General features: G+C 51.2%; 2 protein-coding genes across 3 annotated transcripts; both read right to left on the reverse strand.

The window, feature by feature from the left end:
• Positions 1-109: 109 nt before the first annotated feature.
• Positions 110-7,593, reverse strand: LOC122390715 (ATP-dependent zinc metalloprotease YME1L-like). Of its 2 annotated transcripts, none has more exons than XM_043383918.1 (14): positions 7,296-7,593; positions 6,769-6,806; positions 6,276-6,404; positions 5,610-6,051; positions 5,194-5,373; positions 4,582-4,673; positions 4,032-4,275; positions 3,515-3,750; positions 3,109-3,226; positions 2,799-2,909; positions 2,279-2,430; positions 1,826-1,972; positions 1,327-1,485; positions 110-1,041 (listed from the first exon to the last, which is right to left on the reverse strand). In XM_043383918.1, the coding sequence occupies exons 2-14, from the start codon at positions 6,793-6,795 to the stop codon at positions 889-891; spliced, it is 2,190 nt and encodes a 729-aa protein (XP_043239853.1). In that variant the 5' UTR covers positions 6,796-6,806; positions 7,296-7,593; the 3' UTR covers positions 110-888. The 2 variants fall into 2 exon arrangements, with proteins under 2 accessions (XP_043239853.1, XP_043239852.1); XM_043383917.1 differs by having other exon boundaries at positions 7,303-7,471.
• Positions 7,594-8,201: 608 nt separating this feature from the next.
• Positions 8,202-23,751, reverse strand: LOC122390717 (YTH domain-containing family protein 1-like). Its single transcript, XM_043383923.1, has 4 exons — positions 23,513-23,751; positions 21,197-21,218; positions 19,520-20,886; positions 8,202-9,303 (listed from the first exon to the last, which is right to left on the reverse strand). Exons 1-4 carry the CDS (start codon positions 23,534-23,536, stop codon positions 9,229-9,231), a joined length of 1,488 nt encoding a protein of 495 aa, XP_043239858.1. The 5' UTR covers positions 23,537-23,751; the 3' UTR covers positions 8,202-9,228.
• Positions 23,752-23,849: the final 98 nt, after the last annotated feature.

Here is a 23,849-nt window from a genome sequence, read left to right on the forward strand (position 1 = left end):
AAGTCGGCAGTGCCCCCCCCCCCCCCTCAATGGCAGGTGTTCCGCCGCTACTGGATAAAACTTCAATTGATGTGTTAATATAACTTGAACTTGTGACACGACTCACGAGTCATTCTCTTCGTCTCTGTATTCAATGCAATGCCTCGATATGACATAACGACACTGTATGTTGGTTGTCACGAAGGCCCACTTGTTCACAGTTATATCAACACGTCAACAGAATATACAACAGCGGATGCCGAGCCTCGGTTACTCTCAAAGTGTACAGAACTAAGACGGACTGAATTCGCAGCCTCAGTAACTTGCAATGAACGGACGTGGTTCCAGAAATGACCGACGACAATTAAAGCCACCGGCGTTTTACCATAGTATACCGTTTTACTATTGACAGAATGTTGTAGGCACCGCAGAATTCACGGTACTGGCTGAAACTAACAGAGTTCTCTGTTCACTTACATACACTCTGTTCAACGACTGCAACCGGCGTCCGGCACGCCCGCGCGCTGGAGCTCGGAGATGACTTCATCGGCACCGAGCGCTATTGACTCACGGAAGCCGTCGAACACCTACCACAACCAGCTTCCACCGATACATACCGCCACTTTCTTCTTCTCGTAGAGGTTCACACTAAGGGCGCTGAAGCGACACATGTATCGCTCGCACGACACCCGCATTCACGTGCGTGTTCGAAGCACGCACCTCTGAACGATTATGTCGCGAGTCACGTGCTAGTACAGACCGCGTACCACTGCCCTGACTTGTCGTGACAGCCTGTGGCGAGCTCACTATGTAATGATGATGTAGGAGCTCACCCAGCGCTGCTCACATTGCTCACCTAGCTCACATAACAGACGGACGTCACAAAGCGCGCACCTAGCCGGCCGGCGGTCACTGCGGGCCGGCCTTCTTACAGTTGCCGCCCTGCAGTATCGCCTTGATGTCGTCGGCGTCGAGCGTCTCGTACTTGAGCAGAGCGTCCGCCAGCGACTTGAGCTCCTTGTCGTGCTCCTTCAGGATCCGCTTCGCCCGCTCGTACGATTCCTGCGGAGGAACACCAGGTACATTTTAACAATACTTTCTCACCATAAAGTCAAATCACAAGAGCCTTTGATCAAACAGAAGCGGTATTATTTTCGTTCAAAAGGTAAATGCAATGTCGATAAGAAGTGCTGTCATCAAATATTCCAATCGACATATTCAGCCTCCTCTAGAATAAGTGGTCTTCTCGTCACATCCCAGCAACCGGTAGGCGATAACCACCACCAGTAAATTGAACCTCTAGTCTAAAATGACGCCCCACTTCCTTGTCCACCCCGCTCGACCTACGTGCAGGAGGCGTTTGATCTCGTTGTCGATCAACTCGATGGTCGAGTCGCTGATGGCGTTGGCCAGCGTCTCCGGGTCGGTGTCGGGGATCGAGCGCAGGCCCACCCGGTCGCTCATCCCGAACTGTTTGACCATCCGCGTCGCCAGCTGGGTGGCCCTCTGGAGACAGGAGTGACACCAGACCGGTCAATGGTGTGGTGGTGGTTGTGTGGTGGAATACGACGGTTAGCAACTGCAAGTAATGGCGTTAATGTTATTAGGCTTTCGGGCGCTCGAACCCGAATGGCAGGATATCGACGCCTATGCAATAATGCAAATCGTACTCAGTCGCAACAATCAAGCGGCCAAAGAAAACGAGTCGTGAAAATTATCACGTCAACGATAATAAGCAGTAGAACAATCATTAGTCCACAGAAACTCCAGTCTCCACTGTGCTCAGTACGTTACCAGCTGTTGCATCTGCGCCTGTGAGATCCCCACCCGTTCCGAACTGCCTCACCTCGAGGTCGTTGCTGGCGCCGGTGGTGACGTGCTCGGGCCCGAGCAGAATCTCCTCCGCCGCCCGGCCTCCCATCAGCACGTCCATCCGCGCCAGGATCTGGGCTCGCGTGTTCTGGTACTGGTCTTTGCTCGGAATCTGACTCGTCTGTGAGGGCCAGGGGGAGGGTGGTCAACGATCGATACCGCCTCACACAACTTTGCCTTGCATGTATATCGTGGAATGCTTCATAGGCTATCCGCAACGCCTCCGGGCTCAAACGATTAGGGTGATCATTACGTAAGAGAGAAGAGAAGACAGCCGAGAGCACATATTAAACTGAACCTCTGGATCCCGACAGACGCACCTAACCCTATCGACTGCGAAAGCAACAATGGCTCCCTTCCCACAAGTCTCTAATTCAACTATTCACCCCCCCCCCCTCCCCAACTCCGCCCCATCCGCCCGACTCACGTGTCCGAGGCTGCGCGAGCGGGGCATGATGGTGACCTTGTGCACCGGGTCGGCGTGTTTGGTGAAGTGCGCTACCAGCGTGTGGCCGCCCTCGTGGTACGCCGTGTTCAGGTTGGTCTCCTCGTCCGGGATGCGGGCCTTGCGCTCGGCGCCTGACGGGAATGGACGGCGGTGAGCGATAGAGGGCTATGGGCAACACAGTGGTCAACGTTATCAAAGCCCGAAAACCGATGTCTTTACCTTGCTTGCAACACATACAAGATGCATAAACAAATTCAAACGACAGGTGTAGCTTGCACTTAAATGTATGGCACATAAAAATATATTAGTTGCAGGAGGCTATAAACAATATTCAGCGCTGATGAGCCTCCGAAATTCACATATGTTAGCCCAGCCAGCTGGACGCGCTCTTGCCGGTACTGTGTGCGACAAGTAACACAACTAAGAAGACTTTTCACTAGACGGTCCCAGTACTGCAAAGTGTTACACTGATCCCCGCCACCTCACAGTAAGCACGTACCCATGATGACCTTGTCCCTGGCCCAGTCGAGGTGTTTCATACACACACTGGAGGCATGCAGGATGGCCGCGCGGAGGGCTGCCTGGTTCACCATGTTCTCAATGTCGGCACCTGGCGGATACACCGTCATATAACAATCATAACGGGCTTCGATGTGGCACGATAGAATACCACCCTGTCGCGGGCGAAAGAAATCACATCACACGCTCAATAAAAACGCAGTCGACTAGCAAAAATCGAGTGATTCTCTGAGGTAGTTTTTCTCCGCTACGGAGGATACACCAACTTCTGTGCAGTCCACCAAACGCACCTGTGAAACCGATGGTGCCTCGCGCCAGGCTGTCCACATCCACGTCGGGTCCTAAGGTGATCTTGTCCAGGTACAGGTGGAAGATGTCCTTACGGCCCTCCAGGTCCGGGGCGGCCACCTGCGACACAGCGCAGGGTCAGTTAGAGTACTGACACTTACCAGAGGTCTCCGGGTGAACCTTATGGCGGCGGGTGGGGAGGAGGCCATCCCATTAGATCGTCATTTCTAAAACTCAAACACTTCAATCCCACTTATTCCTAGACTTTCTCACAACTCCGACATCTCACTAGCCGATCAAAACCTAGAAAACAACAGCACCGCATCCGCCTACTCTTACGGCCTCCTTCAATTCTTAAAACACCATCCATGTCACCCACAAGATCATTTCCTCATCCGGTCGACTCACGTTGATCTCGACGTCGAACCGGCCGGGCCGTCGCAGCGCCGAGTCCAGGTGGTCGGGCCGGTTGGTGGCGCCCAGCACAATGACGCCCTCGTTGCTATGGAAACCGTCCATCTCTGTCAGCAGCTGGTTGATGGTCTGGTTGGCGTACGGGTGGTGGCGCGAGGCGCTCCGCTTACCGCCGACCGAGTCGATCTCGTCGATAAACAGCACGCACGGCGCACGCGCCTTGGCGTTTCCTAGTGGTGGGAGAACGGAGCCACGTCAAAAACAGGTTTGAGGACGTGTCATCGTCCAGCTAAGTAGGAACAACACTTAGTATACACAACACACATAATTTCAACATAATATAAACTAAAAATCCAAGACGCCTCACGCATATCACAGCCAGCACACAGCTTTTGCGATAAACCCTGTACTGCATTCACGCTATTAGTGATTCTACCGACTTCAATAATATACCCCTTCACCTTCAGCACCCCGTCCAATCCCGCCTCACAACACCCCACCGCCCACTCACTGAACAGATCTCGGACGCGTCTCGCGCCCTGGCCTACGAAGATCTCGTCGAACTCGGAGCCGGCCGCGTGGAAGAAGGGCACGTCCGCCTCTCCGGCCACGGCGCGCGCCAGCAGCGTTTTACCGGTGCCGGGCGGGCCGGCCAGCAGCACGCCCTTGGGCAGCTTGCCGCCCAGCGCCGAGAACCGCTCCGGGTTGCGCAGATAGGCGACAATGTCCTGCAGCTCCTGCTTCGCCTCGTCCGCCTGAAAACCCAGAACGAGGAGGAAGTTGAAGAGCTTGACATGTTTCCTGTTAAGCGAAGATTACTGGCAACACATAACCTTAAGATCTTGTTTGATGTTAATTCATCTATAAATCTAGTTTTTGAAATGTGTGCAGTGTTTCAGCCTAAGAGAAAACTGCGTGTTACACATTACCATATCTAAGCATTGAAAGGAGATCTAGCACGCTCTGCTCTTATAATGCATCAGTATCCAGACATATGAAAAGTACAGCTGCAGACCACAATATCTGCAGGTCATTGTGAGCAAGGAGTCAAGAAAACTCACGCCCTTGACATCGGCGAAGGAGACGTTGACCTCCTCTGGCATCACCTCACTGCTGGTAAACTGCACCCTGAACATGTTGTTCCCTGGTCCAGCTGCAAGCACAGATGATAGACAAGGATAACTTATATCGTACTAAAAAACAGGCATTCACAAAACTCAATGTTTTGCAAAATACGCACAAACATTGGTACATTTTTTGTTCTGAATTGACTATTCCAGCAGTGTAGCTCGTGGCCAAGCCATAAGGAAAACCCAACATCAACAGATCACAACGCTGCAACACTGAAAAACAAGACACGATATAAGCCAAACACTTGACACCACGCCCAGATACCGACCGGTTTTCCCAAAGACTCACCTCACGAGCCACGTTGCACGTGCAACCACTGCATTCCGCACTCTGCAGAGTTTGCCAGCTGCGACTCTATAAAGGTCAGGCTAGGGTGCGCAAGATCCCGAACGAAACCAACAGCACCCCGACTATTTGGGCTAGTATCTCCTTCCCATCTTCAACGGACCGTCAAAAACACAGTCTCACTTTATGTCACAACGGCCTACCTGTCACCCTTGCATGTCTTGGCGTCCCTCGTCCACCCCTTTACCGCCACTCACCAAACACAACGTAGATGAGGAGCACGATGGCGGCGATGCGCAGCGCGTTGTAGAGTCCCTGGAACACGCGGCCGCCCCAGCTGGTGTTGGTCTGTTTCGTGCCGCCTGACAGGTATCCCTCGGCAAAGGCCAGTTTCAGCCGCTGCTGCTCCTCGGCCGACTGAGACTTGTCCGACAGCTCTGCAGAAAACAGACATCGGTAAAACAGGGGTCAGGATAGAGCATATAAAGCATTAAGCAATGGTACAAAGAAATGCTAACCAGATGAAGTCGAGCTTCGGCACGGAATCCACCGAAGTTCAATTTCAAGAGACCCGAACAACACCCAACTAAAAATTTACAAATCAGAGCACAGCAGAAACAAAACATGGTAAGCTGAGCTGAGTAGCATCACATACTCTTCACAGTTCACTCACCCTTGAGTTTGGAGCTGGCACCGCCGTGCTGGTCCAAGACGCTAACAGCGGCCAGGTCGGCAGCCGAGAGGGGGCCGGCCTCGGCGGGCCGCGACCGATTACCGCTCAGCAGGAGGCCGTCCCGCAGGCGGTCAGAGATGGACGGCGCGCGCGCCCGCTCCGCCTCCACGGTGCGGCGCGTCTTGAAGCCGCGCTGCTCGGAGGTGTGGTAGGCGCGGCGCGCGCCGGCCGCCGCCGCCGGCAGCCGGGCGGCCACCAGCAGCAGCGGCGACGGCCGCGGCGACGGCAGCAGCGACGCGCTGCGCTGGTTGTCGGCGAACGAGGCGGCCGAGACATGCGACTGCCGCCAGTGGGCGGGCAGCGGCGGCCGGCTCAGCAGCGGGCTCACGATCCGCTCCGGCGCCAGCCGCACCAGGCCCAGGTCTGTGCAGCCGGACAGCGTCTGCCATGCCGGCCGTGAGACAGGGTTAGTAGGAGTTGGAACAGAGAAACACACTGATCAGCTGGGGTGCAATGGACAATAACTGTGTAAACCAGATCAACTGACCTTCTTTGAATGAAAAAATATTAGAAGTTAGAAATGCAAACTTGAATGAAAATCTATTGGGAGAGTATTTCAATAGAAATAGCATCTGGTTTGGTGATAGAGCTGCAAAGAAAACTCACATTTCTCATACTCTCTTCAAGTTCTGCTTTCCAACAGCGGGATGAGCGAGAGCCATGTTTTGAAGCCCAGGGTAATAGCTTTCCAGCACTTTGTAATGCTGGGATTGCATTGGCAATGGGCATTGCCAGCTGAAATAAATGAAAACACTGATCAATCACAACATAACCACCAACAGAATAGCTGACCAACTTTAGCTTAGATGTGTAGGCAAGGCACCTGGTCACTACCTACTCTAACTTACATATGAAACACTTCAGAAGACAAAATTGTTAATTTATAGTTTTCCACTCATCTACCAGATTGATAGTTTAGGCTTCCAAGCTTGTTAACTATTAATATGAGTTAGGCATCAGCTAAGGGAAAAACAGAAGTGTGGTCACATCAAATATTTATCAAACATATATGGGTCTGTTCTTGCTTCAACTGCCTGCAAGCTGACCTCTAACCGGTCTAGCCACCTATTGTTTCATGTAATCAGTGTCCCAGTCTCACCTGAACATGTAAATTACTTAAGCTCATTGTCTTGCGATCTGAAATAGAGATAATGTCAGCACGACTCAGCGGACCATGGAATGGCTAAGAAGGCCCACGTTCGTAGCTGTTTTCAAAAGAATAACATCTTGAATATTATGGTTATTGCATATTCACTGACAAATATTTGATTGACAGGATTTTCAGCTGTCAAATTAAATAAAATACAAATAATAACACCAAAGAAAATCTTTTTTTCTAGAAATTGCAACCAGCCAACAAACATTTGAATATGATAGCATCACCTTGCAGAGTATGTCATGAATTTCGATACCTGACCAAACCAACTGCAAAAATCTTTACATTGACTTGATTTCATTTCAATCCAGTAGGTATATAATAATATAAACAACAGATTTCATGTTGAAAAGGTAATGCATTACACTGCACCTCTCAAGTTGAAGCGAGAGTTGAAGTTGAAGCTAATGGAATGATCACCACCATAAGTCTTATGGACATCAAAAAAAAAAATATAGGTAGGTAGGTACCTGGCACCTGCTTGACGACGTGGCCGGTATGTCGAGTAACTGCGTGACGGACGTGACACCGAAGCACTGTTATGAAAATATGGAAAATATTATGCAACAGCTCCGACCACACTTTTATCACCAGTGTGTCTTTGGCCTACCGTTGAAAGAATGAAATCTGGTAGCTCAATGACGTCAAAGAATAGGAAATTCCCTCTCCCTTACGTACGGTTTTCATAAAGCACTTACAATTTATGACATCATTTTGACGTCAGAGAGAGGAAGAACAGCTGAGCAGGAATGTAAATACACTTTTGACCTTTCGTCGGAGAAGCGCTGTTAGTGTCGAAGTATCAAGAGTTTTATACGGAGTCTCAGGATAACGAAAAACGACAATGCACTCTTCACAGCTTTCACCAGCATAACGGGAACAGACCCATAGATCACCATTCACCTTATGTAGGCTTTCAGCGCAAAGGCTTTGTAACAATAGCGGCGCAACACCTTTAATTAAAGGGGGCACTGCCCAGTAGCGGCGGGACAGGGAGCACTGCCGAATTTTGGTCCCATTCTTTCCATGCAACGCCCATAGGGCTAATGTTAAAATGCCAAAATCAAAGGGGGCACCGTGCCCCGGTGCCCTCCCCGTTTCCGCCGCCTATGGCACTGCCGACCCATTCATCCCATTCTTTCCATGCAACGCCCATAGGACTAATGTTAAAATGTCAAAATCAAAGGGGGGCACGGTGCCTCGGCGCCCTCCCCGTTCCGCCGCCTTTGCTATGAACTTCGCGACAGGTTCCGTTCCTGTTCCGGCTAGTTGGGCTACTAGTCTCGAACATATTAAAATATTGACTTTAGCCATCATGCATTTAGCTCTCGGGTCGGTATGCCACAATCTCGACAAATCAGTCAAAACACAACACCTGCGCTGGATATAAACTGGGTATATTTCCCACTGATCCCGGCAACAGAAGGGGCTGCCTGCCGCCGCAGCGCCGACAGCTGTACTGATGGTCGGTGGCCGACGCGCCGACACGCGACGGGGCCCGGCCGCCCCGCCGGCACACAACATAGAACGTCCAGCGGCGCGCACACAGCAGCACACGAACCCAGACAGCCAATGGAACCCGGAGCGACACCGCCGGCGCCACCCGGTGCCGAAAGAAGTGGAAGGAGAATTTCATGAGACCACCGAGATCAGCCTACGTGCTGTTGTGCTGCTTACACGGACAGAACGACACTGAGGCGTTACATAATGCGTTACACAACACAGGAACGACACGCTCTGTTCAGGCCTCAACTAGGCTTTTCCTCCATCCTTTTCAAGATAACTCAAATGTTTCTTTAAGCCCATGTTCCACGACAAATCAAGCGTCTCTTTGAGAAGTACGACACCAAGCGAAGGACGATGCGAAAGATACTTGTTTTGCAAGAAGACTGTTTTACAACCAGACAGAAAGTAGAATATCTGTTCTGTGCAAATAAAAGATATAGCAGCAGCAGCTTATGCAAGAACCTTTATAGTTACAATAATTAAATATGCCCGTTGTAATGCGCTCAAATCGTTAAAAGATGACAAACAGAATTTGACAACCAAATGACGAACGGTAAATGCAACCGAATAGCACCAATCATTGTCACAAGCACGCGCGCACGGAGCGTCCACACATCACACTAATTTGTTGGAGTCCACAGAAGTGTCGGCGCGTGTCGCCTCTCGCGTCCATAAGCGGCAGCAGTCTGGGACGAGTGCCCGGGCGCGCGCGCCACGCCCAACGTCTCTCCAGCCCCTCTGTCTCCCTCTCGCGCTCTCACTCAGTCAGTCCAGATGTCCCTGTGGCACGCCATCTACCGTCCAAAAACCGTCACTGTGCTATCGGCCGGCGCTGCCCTGCCATCTAGCGGCCGCGGCGCGTCACTGCAGTGTCGGCGGTCGGCGCCAGGTGGCCGGCTAGTTGCGCCGACCCTTGCCGCGGCCCCGATCGCCGCGACACTCGGCCCGTGCCCCTGACGGCTCTTCGCTCGCCTGAAACGACACGGAAGCCAGTGTGAGTCGAGAAGTGATGAGCACATGCTACTCTGGGTAGGAATCGTGATATCGAACTGGATACAGGATAGCCCTGCGGGCTGAGAAACTGGGTCACCTGGGCCCTGTTTCACGGCACGACGCTAGAGTGCGCTACGCTACGCTACGGCATTGGTGCGGCGTTGGAGACGAATTCGCCTCAACAAAACTCAGACGCTCCAGCGTTGCGAGCGTCCGAGTTTGTAGATAATTCCATGGAAACCCAATACACCGATACGCGTGGCGCGCTGTAGCGTCAAGCCGTGAAACAGGGCTCTGGCTGCGCATCTGGAACCGCTGCGGTCCCGTCAGTCATTGAATGCAACATCTGCGTCTCTACACGGCATGTCACCGTTCCGTGCTTCTATCCTCAGGATACTGAAATCCTTCTCCACGCCGCAAACCCCACTCCGGGCTGGACAGGCACCTGTATCTCATGCGGGCTGCTCCCTTGGAGCGGCACCGCTGCTCCCGAGGGAGCGCACCCCGTAGCCGGGTGCAGAGAGTGCTGGGGGGGGGGGGGGGCTGGTCGGCCTGTCCTTTCGGACGGGCTCAGCCCCGGCGACTCTCTAGGGTGTCTGCCCAGACCAATGTCTCCCTCTAATTCCTATCATCCTTCCGGCCCTGAAATGGTCTCGTCAGACCGAAAGGGCCTATCCCCCCCCAAAAAAAATACACGGCATGAATAATATAGGAACAGCAGACTACCAAACAGAACAACAAACATTCAAGTTCAACCAAGATATCCGATCCGTCGTTTCCATCCTCAGGACAGTCAAATCCTTCTCCTCCACCCCCTGCTCCGGGCTGGACTAAGTAACTTTATCCCACGCGGGTCTACCCCAGGAGCAGGCCCGTAGCCGGGTGCGCTGACCATCAGGGGACTGGGTGGCCTCTCCTCGTGATAGGCTCAGCCCCGACGGGTCACAAGGGTGCCCGCCCAGACCAATGTCTCCCCTAATTCCTATTTCCTACCGTCCTTCCGGCTGTGGAATGGTGTTATTAGACCGACAGTCTAAGCCAACAGCAACAAAACAAAACAAAGCAAAAAACAAAAGACGTAACGACATTAACGTTACTTCAGCGACATAAATGTCGCTGAAGTCCTAGGACTTTTATACGTTAGCCTCCGTGATAACGCCAGTACGGCCTAGAGTAAAAATCGGGTACACTCGGTGGCAGATTGATGTTCCACAACTCTTTATCCACCGGGTTCCTATGGCTCAGCATTGGCAGCAGCCGCCTGGTACCGGTAGACTGTGCCGCTTCACTTACTTGTCAAGCGGCACAGCCTACCCACACCGTATGACACCGGTCTGGGTCGGTGGCTGGAAGGCGATGTGGGCCGCCTGTGACGTCAGCGCAGCGGTGAGGGCCGAGCCCGGAGGCATGGCTCGGGTCGGCGCGGCGCGGCGGCTGGCGAGGGCTGGGGAGTGAGGTGGGATGGGAGCACGGACATCGCGCGGCTGAGCGAGTGTAGTTAACTTTCGCGTCTCAAGGCGCCAAAGCAGTTGTTAAAATGTCCTATCCCCAAGACAGCGCCTATCATCATACTTGCAATGCACATTACGACACACTTAAGCGTGGCAATGGGACAGCCGATATAACTTATGTCACTCGTGCATCGAGGTGCGGAGCTATATTTTGTATAACATATTAGTATTAAGGCCTTGATTGAGCAGATTGGTGTCTATTGTTTCGCACGGCAATCGTCCAGAGACGTGGGAACTGGGGGTTATGAGTAGTGCCGCAGCCAACGCTCTAATTTAAAGCGATTATTATATGGTCGCAGCCTCCAATAGCAAACCGTTCCAACTAGGAGCCAAAAACTCGGCCACTCAGGGGGGTTCGAACCGGGCTTCTACCACCGGCCAACTCACGACACGAGCGTTCATCCACTGAGCTACCGAGAATGGTCCTAGCCCGCACAAAACAAAATGACATTCACCCGCTGACCGCCAATGACCGTATTGTGACATTTAATCGCGTTTGACCGCGGCCGGTGGTTGCTGGTTTCGACAGCTCAGTGGATACACGCTAGCGTCGTGCGGTGACCGGTTGGAGAAACCCGGTTCGAACCGTCCCAGGTGCGCGACTTATTTGTTCCTAGATGGAACGGTTTGCTATTGGTGGCTGCGACCACACATTAGAGGAACAGTAAGAGTTGCTTAAAGTTGGGACGCCGCGCTATCCAAAAACACCAGTTCCCACGTCTCTGGACGGTTGCTGTGCGAAATAATAGACACCAATGAGCTCAATCAAGGCCTTAATACTTATCTGTTAAAAACAATGTAGCTCCGCAACTCGATGCACGTGTGATATAAATTCTATCGGCTGTCCCAATGCCACGTTTAAGTGTCGTAATGTGCATGGCAAGTATGATGATAGGCGCTGTCTTGGGGATAGGACATTTTAACAACTGCTTTAGCACAATTGTTAGGTAGAATAATTGGCGCCTTGAGACGCGAAAGTTAACTACACTCGCTCAGCCGCGCGATATGGTCCGTGCTCCCATCCCACCTCACTCCCCAGCCCTCGCCAGCCGCCGCGCCGCGCCGACCCGAGCCATGCCTCCGGGCTCGGCCCTCACCGCTGCGCTGACGTCACAGGCGGCCCACATCGCCTTCCAGCCACCGACCCAGACCGGTGTCATACGGTGTGGGTAGGCTGTGCCGCTTGACAAGTAAGTGAAGCGGCACAGTCTACCGGTACCAGGCGGCTGCTGCCAATGCTGAGCCATAGGACCCCGGTGGATAAAGAGTTGTGGAACATCAATCTGCCCCCGAGTGTACCAATCGCTGCGTCGCGTAAAGGTCTGTGTCTCTTTGATCTCTCGCTTTAACCCGCCAAGACCTGATCTGATAAGGGAGGAAACGGAGTGGCAGTCACATCCCCCTTCGGCCTCCGTATGAAGAAAACCGATAGGTCCGGCAGATCCATTGAAAATCAGCTAGCTTTTAAAACAAAATTTGTAGGTCGACCAGAAGAAATCTATGATTACAAGAACTTCGAAGTTCCGAAAAAAATCGAGACTTACAAGTTACAGACTGCAGATAGCTCACTTACTTTCGACAACTTAATCCGCGCCGGGCCGGTGCTCTGAGATTCTGCGCCGGGCGGGGGGGGGGGGTCTGAACACCCCCCGCCCTTCTAACTCGGCTCCTGGGCCACGTAGCGACACGCGGTAAGAGGCAATCGAAAGAACGTCCAAAATAAGGACGAAAACACTTCGGTCATTTTCTGGGTCAGAGGCCAGTTTTACCAACAGAAAAATAGCAGCCCGGCGCAATTTTTCTGTCAAAAACCAGCCGACGAGTTTCACCAACCAGGCGAAAAAATATCCGCCGGCGTGAAAAAATATCAGCCAGAAAAATAGCCAATGAGTTTCACCAACGGCAAATGCGGCATTAATGGAGTGTTATTTTGCGCCATTATTTGTAGAAAAACAGCCAAAAAAATAGACGGGCGACCCCGTCTATTTTTTTGATGGCGTGTTGGAACAATTGGCCTCATTTGTTACTAATTATCGTGATTTGCGCTTCCCAGTTGATATAATAATTTAGTATTCATGGCCAATTTGTAAAGCATCTGGGCTTCAAGATTAGAAGAGGAATACTGATGATATTGCGTAAAGAAAGAGCCTTTGTCACCAGGCAGGACCAAAAGGAACCAACAAGACTGGTGTTTGGTGTTGTGGTGTTAGTTTTTTCGTTTATATTATCTTTTTGCTACAAGCACCCAACAGCAAGATGATAGCACATTATTAACTAGTGGTCAGCTTACAAGTTCATTGCTCGTGCGAGTCGCACGGAAGTGGAAAATAATGATGGAAGATCATTTTCGAAAATTAAAGGTGCTTGAACAAATGCTGGAAGGAGAGGCAGAGAGGGTAGGCTCATTGGACTCAAGATTTTAAATAAATATGTCACTGTTTTCACATATTCAGCTACATTTGACAATGCAAGGCGCCAACTACTGATACCACTACTACTTTTGGGTGGAACTTACCTACTTGAGCTGTGCAGAATAGGGAAGGTGCAATTGACATGGCTAAGACTAAAATGGCAAGATTTTCAAGATCAATGACAGTAAATTTAAAAAAAAAGAAATTGAATAGCATGAAAGAAATGTATAAAGGCTTGTTTTTGAAGCCAAATGTGCAAAGTTTGCATGGTTGCGAACCCGAACAAACTTGCTGTCATAAGATTGTGCCACTGAGCTCAGCAAGTCATGCTGCCAATATTGAAGGAAAAGAAAATAATAGTAATGTTGTAAAATGTAAATGAATCCATAACTGTTGTGTGTGCACTGTGCTGATATTGAATGCATGTGTATCTTGCATGCATGAGTCATGCAGGGATCATGTTAAAACTGTCTGTAAGTATTGTGAGTTAGTTTTGCAAAATTGTGGAGGCACCAGGCAAATTGCGGCCGAAATGTTATTTGTTCACCTCAGCGCTGAAATTTCTGCTCACAGAGTTTTCAGATCATGCGCCGAAATGTTCATGCAGTCCATCCGTTACACTGGTCGTGTTGACAGTGACAAGGATTTTTTCCCAGTCTCATGTTGAAATACAATAATAATTCACTTAGCTTGATTTTAGCTTATGTTTTTCATGCCAGTTCCTAGAATAAAGCAGCCAATATTTTCTGTCATGTGAGAAATATAATAACAATATGCACAATTGCAGGCTGTGGCATGTTGTGAGGTTTTTCCTTGTTTATTGCTGAGGTTTTCCAGTCTCTGCTGCAAAAACGGTGATGAATCCACCATCGTCCGATGGTTTCGAAGACGCCAATCATCGGCGAGTGTTGCTGTGATGGCCGACCTGACTGAGCGCACAGCGGCAGCCGCCGTCGCCAATAACGACAGTGAGGACACCTCCGAGTCGGACGGAGACGCCGCCGCTGACGACTTCACCGTGCTGGACGAGGTGGAGCGCTCGAGCCGACAGACCGTGCACCGCGTGCGCTGCCCGACTGGCTGGCGCACCTGCAGCCGATTGGCGACCGGCGGCCGGCGCCGGCCAATCTGCCAGCGCTCTGCCCCGAGCTGCGCGCCCGGCTGGCCGCCGAGGGCATCGAACAGGTGTTCCTGGTGCAGGTGACCGTGCTGCCCGAGCTGCTGGCGGCCGCAGAGTCGCCACTGCCACCGGCCGACCTCTGAGTCTCGGCGCCGGCCGGCCTCTCGGTGCCCGCCGTGTTCCGCCAGTACGACGCCGACACGCCGCTCTGCGTCCAGCTGCTGGGTGGAGACACAGTGGCACGAGGGGGCGCCAACTGGTGGCGGTGGGGCCGCGCGGCCCGGCCTCCCTGGCTGATCGTGGTGAGCACTCCCGGCTGGCTGATGGATCACATAACCAGCGCCGAGGGCTTCTCGCTACCGCACCTGCGCTACCTGGTGATCGACGAAGCCGACCGGGTGATCGAGATGGCCGAGACGGGCTGGCTGAAAGCGGTGGAGCGGGTGGCGGCGGCCACGGCCCGCCGCCCTGCATCGCCGGCCGGCTGACGGCCGCCGCCGTCTGCGCGCCTCACCTGCCGCTTCAGAAGCTGCCATTCTTGGCCACCCTGTCACAGAACCCGGAGGCCGGAGAAGCTGGAGCGAATGTCGCTGTTCCAGCCGCGACTGCTGGTGGTCGGCACGGCGGCCGCCGCCGTCGCACTGCCCGGTCAGTTCGTCGGCAGGTTCACCACGCCGGCCGAGCTGAGCGAGTCGTTCAACGTGGTGGCGCCGCAGCCGCTGAAGCCGCTGCTGATGCACCATTTGCTCCGACAGCCCGACTGGCGACGCTCGCTCGTGTTGGTCAACTGGAACGAGGTGGCGCACCAGCTGGAGCTACCGCTGTTTGTGCTGGGCGCGCGCGTGACTGAGTTCTGTGGGGTAGTGCCGGCGTGCCGGCGGCGGCGCGCGCTAGCTGAGATGGCCGCACTGGTGTGCTCGAGGCTATAGCGCGCGGTATTGACGTGGACGCCGTGGACGCGGTCGTGTCGTACGACATCCCGGCGCTGTTGAAGACGTACACTGCGTGCGTCGGACGGCGCGCATCCGCCGGGCCGGCCAGGCGGTCAAGCTAATGTTGGAGCGGCAGCGCAGCAATTTCCAGCGGCTGATGGTGCAGGCGGGCGGCCGGGTGCGGGAGACGCTGGCGCTGCTGGACGAGCTACGAGCTGCGCCAGTACGAGGCGACCTACGTCAGTGGATTTCCACACTAGCTTCTAGTGGGTCGCTGTTGTTTTTTATGCTCATTGCTCATGATTGATTTACATTTTAGAAATATTGCAATGAAATAGATGTATGCCTTGTCATCAGCCTAGAAAAGTTAAAGTAAGTAAAGCGTTTTAGTTGCATAATGTATGTTTGTTCATGAACACGGATTTAACATGTCCTAACTCCCAAACATTTCGATATTAGACCCGAGTTACAAACCAATCGAAAGGCTTAGACGATCATTTGGGGCGTAGCCAGACGGCTCGGCTGGGTGTGAAAGCCGGCGACCAAGGTGGTGACCACCCGATCATAATGCACAGCGGTCTCCGTCGGACGATTGTGTCCGCGCGCAACGAATGATCTGGGCACACGCAGAGGAGTTCGGCAGGACTCTCCACTGAGCGGTACTGGGCGCAGTCGAACGACGGTCGACGACGCTAGCGCAGGTATTGTTAATTTGTTACGACTTACGAGCCGGACCAGTGTAGAGGGCCCGGAGCAAATATTCTTTGCTGTGTGGCGTTCCTTCTTCTCGACCGGGCCCGGCAAACGGTGCCTGCATATCGGCTAAAACCACCTAGCCGGGCAGTCTGACCTCCACCTCGCCGAAGCGGAGCGAACGACGTACCCTCAGCCCTGCAATGACCGCGGTGCAGCAGTTAATCTGGGTAGGTATTTTCCTAAGGTAAGACACTCTCCTTTGCACAATGCTTTACATATATAGGCCTTGGCGAGTTCGTTAGCCCTCTTACTCCCGCTAGAAGGTGCTAATGCAGTGCACGCGAAGCCGCCTCGTAGCACCGCAGTTCAACTTCAATCGCTCGGCAGCGGAACTGTCCGTCGTCCGTCCAGCTTCAGGTGGCGTCTCTGGGAGCAATGCTGACCGCTTATTTGCCGCTCTTTTGAAAGCTAGGAAAGAGGTGCGGCTCCCGGATCTGTCGGGAGCGGGACTCATAGGCGGCGGAACGGGTAGGGCACCGGGGCACCGTGCCCCCCTTTGATTTTGACATTTTAATATTAGCCCTATTGGCGTTGCATGGAAAGAATGGGACCAAAAGTCGGCAGTGCCTCCTTAATTGAAGGTGTTCCGCTGCCACTGGAGTGGGTCTCATCTAGTCCCCACCTCATAGCTGGAGGTCCACACATTGCGTTCTCGGTCTACACGATGATTTTCTACAAGGTGCGACTAAAAACAGACAAAAAGGTACATAACAAGTTGAAGGTATTGTAAAAATTAATATAATAGGCTGACAGGAAAAAAGATCCATCTTAAATTTGCCTTAAATGCAAGCTTCCTTACGTCACCTTTATGAATGACGTGCCTACGTTTACAATTTGGTAGTTTTGTATTGTATTGGCTTTTGCTGGGCACCAGAATGTTAATATAGATATGAAAGTTTATAATGCTCTACTTTGTTGTTATTACTCTTAAAAATAATGTAATAATTTACGATTATAATATTTCGAAATGTATATAGCATTTGCATTAGAAATCACGCTTCAATTTGATTGAAAACATGCTTTAAATGATTTATTAATCTCCTTGACATATCGTAATTTGATATCGTAACAGAATATCAGCTGACTACCGGCGACAAATAATTTCCGTCCGAAGTCGGCTGGAATTTTTTGTTGGTGAAACTCGTGGCTGTGTGGCGTCTATTTTTTCGGCTGGATATTTTATTTCGGCGGCCGGCTGGTATTTTTTGGTAAAACTGGCCTCAGGTCAAAGGTCAGGTCACCAGAGGTCAGCAAAGGTAAAATGTTGACTATTTCAACATTTTGGAAACTGCCAACGGCTATCTCGGGAACCGATAGAGCTACAGCGCCGCGGAAAATCGCATTCGATAGCCCTTTTATAGACCTTTCTGAGTAATGTTCTCAGATTTGACCTCGGGGTTTTTGGGCGCCCGGACTACAGTGGTCATCGGCGCGATTTGACCTCAGGTCAACGGTTTAGCCTCCAGAGGGCAAAAACTAAAAAATAGCCGTTTTTACAAAAAACGTTTTTTTTTTCGGCAATAACTTTTGACTCAAAAGAGCCATGACACCAGTATAGCGCCTTTTGGGGCGACTAACGGAGCGAGCGAGGGGGTGAGTCTTGCACGTGCGAAATTTCGAGGGGGTACCTCCAACTGACTTGTGCACGGCACCCTACTGACCGGTTTCTAGCGATGTGCCAAATTTGAGCACAACCGGTCCAGCCGTTCTCGAGATCTGGGAGCGGCACCCTGCACGTGCGCACGTGCAAAATGGGTCCCAACTGACTTGTGCACGGCACCCTACTAACTGGTCCCTAACCGTGTACCAAATTTCAGCGCCATCGGTGTAGCCGTTCTCGAGATCTGGAAACGACCCCTGCACGTGCGCACGTGCAGCAGCACCCCAACTCTGGCACATGGATATGCAGTGCCTAGTGGGTGCCTACCTACATGCCAACTTTCAGCGCAATCGGCCAAGTAGTTACCGAGATATTGCAACAATTACAAAACTGACACCTCTTCGTTTTGCGCGTGGCACGTGCATAAGGGGTCACCCACATGCATCGGGAATAGTCCAATACTTGGTAGAAGGAATGAAGCTACCCTACAAAAATTACCGCGTGTAAATCGGTCAAGTGGTTGCTGAGATATAAGCCTCGCAAAATCGTGACCACGGCCGGCCGGCCGGCCGCTCATACTCAGAAATTTCCGTTAATCTAAGGAAAGACTACGCTCGTTCGCTCGCTCCGTAATTACTTTTGCCAGCATCGTGTTCCTCTCGTCGAGACACGTCGAATGACCTATAATTGGACCTTGAAAGGTCAACTTGAAAATTTGACCTCAGGTCAAGGTCATGACCTGACCGGAAAAGGTCATGTTGCATATCAATCGATTTGCAACGTCTAGCCGAACACATCTAAGGCGTTTTCAGCGCTCTAGCATGTCTCTATCAGAAGTTATTAGCGAAAACTGTTCGATTCTGTTCGTGACCTGAGATGACCTCGGGGACATAACGAGGGGTCACAGTTGCCGTTTTCTGGTTCAGTGTGTCAATTTTACCTACATCTCGATGTTTGAGAGTGTCTAGAATTGCGTTCGTGCAAAACAGACGCTTTTCAATTTTCTCCCATTGACTTATAATGGAGAGGCCGCAAAATTGACCTGACCTTAGGTCACCGATATCAAAATTCCGAGATAAACATTTTATAGATAATGTTGCTCTAATCAATCGCTGTAAGTTTCAAGGCAATCGATCAATCGGTATAGCTATGACGAACATTCTTATTTCAGGTGAGGTCACTTGGCGTGACCTGGTGACCTGACCTAAGGCGACCTGGGTCTGAAATTTTCACAACATGTGCGGAAAAGATGCAGGAACAGGTGTGCCAAAGGCGCTCCGCGCCGCCGTTTTTGAGATATCTGCGAAAAACCGCAGGGGGGGGGGGGTGTTCCAACACCCCCCGGCCCGGCGCGGGTTACAAGGCGTTATGTAGGTACGCATATGTTTTAGGCTTTAAGCAACCGGTCATCTAAAGCCACACAACGTCAGGTCAGGCTGCCACTTACTTAGTACTAACCAGCTACCTACCGCTAAGAAGTTCAAGCGTGAGATACAACTATCCGTGCCGAGTTATGAATGATAATTCAAAATATTTATGATTTAGTAGATAACAGACCCTTAGCTAAGCCTTCTCCGCAGCACAATAATCACAGGGCAATTACTTGTCAAGTACACTGACAGTAGAAATGCACCCCACAGCCATACTATGCTGCAGCAAATAGTCCCCTCACAGTCACAACCGTTGCTGGAGACAGGGCCCGGGGCATGACATCACGGGCGAGCGTACCCTACCATGGACCAGACGACAAACAAACTAGTCACGGGGTGCAAACGACGGCATTGAGTCAGCCAGCATACACCGATTACGACACATGCTGGTGTTACAGTGACCCCACCGCCCAGCCCACCCCAGCGCATCCTCACCTTGGCGTGATCCCGCGGCGCCGGCCGGCGACCCTCCTCCTCCTCCTGACGCTGCTCGTAGTGTACAAAGTCGTCGAAGATGGAGGTGCGGTGGTTGAACGCGTGGATGATTTTGAGCACCTGGCGGCCCTTGTCGGCCGGCACCTCCTGCGTGTCACGAGAGTTTGTCACCGGCTTATTCTCGTTGTTCTCCAGCCGAATGTGACGCAGCTGAGAGTTCGGCACGTCCTTCACGTAAATCCACTTCACTTTGAACTGTCCCTTCCATTTGTCCTGCGCCCAGACCGAGGACGACGAGCTATAGTCCACGGGCGAGAGCATCTGCGCCATGCCGCAAAAGTGGCCGCTGCCGTTCACCGAGTACAGCAGGTACACTGGGCCCTTGCCGTCGCGCTCGCGGAACGCCGAGTCCAGCCGCTTGTTGCCGTGCTCAGTGCTGGCCCAGATCTCGTACTTGATGGAGCGGTGGATGTCGTCCTCCGAGTACGACTTGATCACGAAGAAGCGAGCCTCTTTGGCACTGAGGTCGAACTCGCGCGGGTTGTACTCGTTGCGGTCACGCAGTTCGTCGAGCACCGGGTGCGCGGGCGGCGGCGGCGGTCCCTGCGGCGGCGGACGGGCGCGCGGCGCCGTCCACGGCGGCCGGGCGGGGGCCGGCGCCGGCACCGGGCCGCCCCTGCCCTCCCACACCCCAATCACATCCCGCGGCGGCGGCGGCCCTCCGTGGCCCACCGGCACGACGCCTGTGCCGTTGCCGGCCGGCGTCGGCGGCTTGCGCTGCAGCGAGCTGGGCCGGGCCGGCTGGCTGGCGATGCTCGCCCACGACTTTTTCTGCGGCGCGCCCGGCGGCGGCTCGGCGCTGCCCGGCTCGTCCTTGGCGTCCATACTGAGTCCCTGCATGCCCTGCTCCACCTGTTTGATGGAGCGCTCCTCGCCGCCGTACGCGGCCGGGTCACCGCGGTAATAGTCATCGTACTTTCTGACGCCGGCGCCGCCCCAGCCGGCCGCGTAGTCCCCGCTGCCGTGGAACGGCCCGTACCCGCCGAATCCCGGCTGGCCGAAGCCGCCGAAGCCCTGTCCGAACATGGCGTCAGCGCCGTAGCTGTCGGGCTGCACGGGCGGCTGACTGTAGCCGCCCATGAAGGCCAGGTGGTCGCCGCCGCTGCTCCAGGCACCGTCACCGACGCCGAACGCCTGGTAGGGCGGGTAGCCGGCGGCGCCGCCGTAGTAGCTCGACAGGTACGGGTCGGCCGAGGCGGGCATGCCGGCGGCGCCGTAGCTGTGCTGCTGCGAGCGCCACACGTCCGGCTGCTCGTCGGGCAGGTCCACAGCCGCTACACCGCCGCCGCTCTCCTTTGAACCATTTCCTGCCGCACAATCACACAGCATTAGTGATCAGCTATGGCAAATGATACACTCTATTTTGGAAAGGAGAAAATTGATGAGCCCACATAATAAAGACTTTGCCGCTTAATAAATCATTAAAAAAATAAGTTGTGTTGCTTGTATATAGGTAGTAGAGTGAACGATGAATACAGTACCTATATGCCAATTCAAACTGCCAGCCAAGGCAGAAGAAGAAAAAAATATGACAAAAGAACAATGTGAAAGTGGGCAAAGTATCTAACAGGCTACATATGATAATAAATCAACTTGCATTCTACAGAAAAGTCATACCTTGTAGCTGGGGATTCTTCCTCTGAAACAGACATCACACCTTGTTAGCATCATTCCAAATTTATTATACAACGCAAATGTCCCACACACTTCAGTCCTAATCTATCAACATGTAAAAAAAGGTAGCAATTATACAACCTTTCCACTTTAATCATTACAAAGGTTATTTGCTAATTACCTAAAACTGATTTCCTGGAATGATGGTTTACAAGGAAAACAGGTCAGAAATGAACAATGACTGCTAGTTTGTATAGCTTTGTTGTGCTAAATAGTAAATGAATCGAAGCTTGGAAATACTTGATAGCTATTCTGCAACTTATTTCATTAAAATTAACTTATTATGAAGCACATGAGATAGAGTGCAACAGGACTATGACAGCAGAAAGAATCAAGGGTTTGATGATATGCTAATATGATGCTTATTATGATCTTATTTATTCATGAAATTTGACTCTTTGACAGCTGACTACCAGACTACTACTGCTAACTGCACCTCTGACCTCCTTTCTGCTAACCACACATACAAAGGCTACCTAGTATGTGGGTATGCACAGGCACTATAGCAGGCAATGACCTGGTAAATAGGATTAGGTACTGATATCATATGTGAGACTCAAGATGCCAAAGCTCATTGATAAGCAATTCTCATCAATTTTGGCAATACTGATTTGGGTAAATAAGGCACTAATTGTTAAATTTAAGTGGTATAAGGTTCAAATTTCCTAAATCTTTGATGCATTTCTGTAAAAGAAACTTAGAAGTATATGTGTATATGAAGTACAGTTGGTAAATTGGTAGGTTGTAGGTTGTATGTTTTAGGTTGGTAGGTTGTAGGTTGGAAAGTTCAATGTTGTATGTCAGAGGGTAAGGTTAGATGAGGTTAGATTATGTTTTTTGTCTTCAACATAGGTACTTCAACTTCACATTTACCATCCTGCACTTCTAACTAAAATGGCACTTCTAACTAAAATGCAAATGCAAATAACAATAAGTGTTTGAGTGTTTAGAATGTTTGGACATTTATTTGGATCACAAAGATAGTCTACACGTGCATATCCTCAACAGCTAGGTAACACATAGGTAATCACTACATTTCCATGACATGTCTAACTCGATAGTCGATTTACCAAAATTTCATGTTTTTCTTGGATACTATTCACCTAATACAAAAAATGAGTGCATGTATAGCTTTAGCTAGCAACTAATCCTATATTTACAATTTTAAATGTCTAAATGGTGTGATAAAACCGTTTTGCAAAATCAGCTTGACATAAGCTGTCAAGTTACTAGTAAATATTGATGCTGTTTTCTAGCGGCGGAACACCCTCAATTAAGGGGGGGCACTGCCGATTTTTGGTCCCATTCTTTCCATGCAACGCCCATAGGGCTAATGTTAAAATGCCAAAATCAAAGGGGGGCACGGTGCCCCGGTGCCCTCCCCATTCCGCCGCCTATGCTGTTTTCCTTTCCAAGCTTCAGTGTTATTCAAATGTGAAAGATAACATACCTGGGCATACCAGGGTTGGCAGGGGGTGGCAAAAACTGGTTTTTGCCAGTGGTTTTAACCGGTTTAAACCGGCTGGCAGAAACCCTGGTGGCAAGAACTGGCAAAAACTGGCTAAAACTCAGATGGCCAAACCTACAACTTTTCTAGTTAGGAATGGATTTGAAATGTACAAATGCATTTCTGGTAGTTATATAGATGCACTAAACATTCTAAAGCTGCCTCATTACTTATCCCTGCTTAAAATGTCTATGCATGTCGGTAGACATCCACAACGGAACGTATTTCCATGTAGGGGAGAGTGGGGCAAGACAGCCACGGTAAGTAAGGTGCCATGCGGTGCCGTGCGCATATCAGTGGCAGATGCCCCTTCGCACTTCTGATTGTGCAGGACTCACCCAGTCACCCTTGCACTGGCTCATTTGTCACCCCAAAAGGCATCTTACTAGAGCTCCTTATGGAAAGCCCATGAAAATGTTTGAGTTATGAAGCATTTCAATGGTCAATGTCACTTCTGTTTGAAAGCATAAAGCTTTCACCGAATTCTCCTTAAAATGCTTCATGTTCAAATTCATGTCCAAGCAAAACATTGTGATATTTCTTAGTTTTTGCCAGTTTTTGCCACTTTTTGCCGGTTAAAACCGGTTTAAACCGGCAAATGGCATAAACTAGTTTTTGCCGGCAAAAATGCCAACCCTGGGGCATACCATGTCATGAAAATTGCCTGATCTTTACTTGTCATTGGAGTAAAATGAAATATAAAGCCTTTATTGTCAACAAGTTTTCATCTCAGCATTTCAACAAACACTCACCTGGTCCTGCACACCGGCTGACATAACCTCAACCGAAACCCCGAAAGGTATATAAAATGGAATGAAATGTCTATAAATATTCAAAAATAATTGAATATTTTCCGGCAAATATCACCCGGCAGTCCTGAAAATTTGATCACCGCATTTGCCGCAAACTGAGGCCGCTACGTGTACACGCGAAGCCTGTTCAATAGCGAAATTCATTCCTGCTGAAGATGCTTGCGCTTTGGAATCCCAAGAAGCTAGCCAATCGGAGTCGTTTCATCAAGCTATCGCATCGATCAGCTGATCTCTTTATGCAATTTTTATGACTAAAGTATTTTTCTTCATATGGGCA

This window comes from Amphibalanus amphitrite, unplaced genomic scaffold (assembly GCF_019059575.1).
Source record: "Amphibalanus amphitrite isolate SeventyFive unplaced genomic scaffold, NRLGWU_Aamphi_draft 000406F_arrow, whole genome shotgun sequence".
In the NCBI taxonomy this organism is placed as follows: domain Eukaryota; kingdom Metazoa; phylum Arthropoda; class Thecostraca; order Balanomorpha; family Balanidae; genus Amphibalanus; species Amphibalanus amphitrite.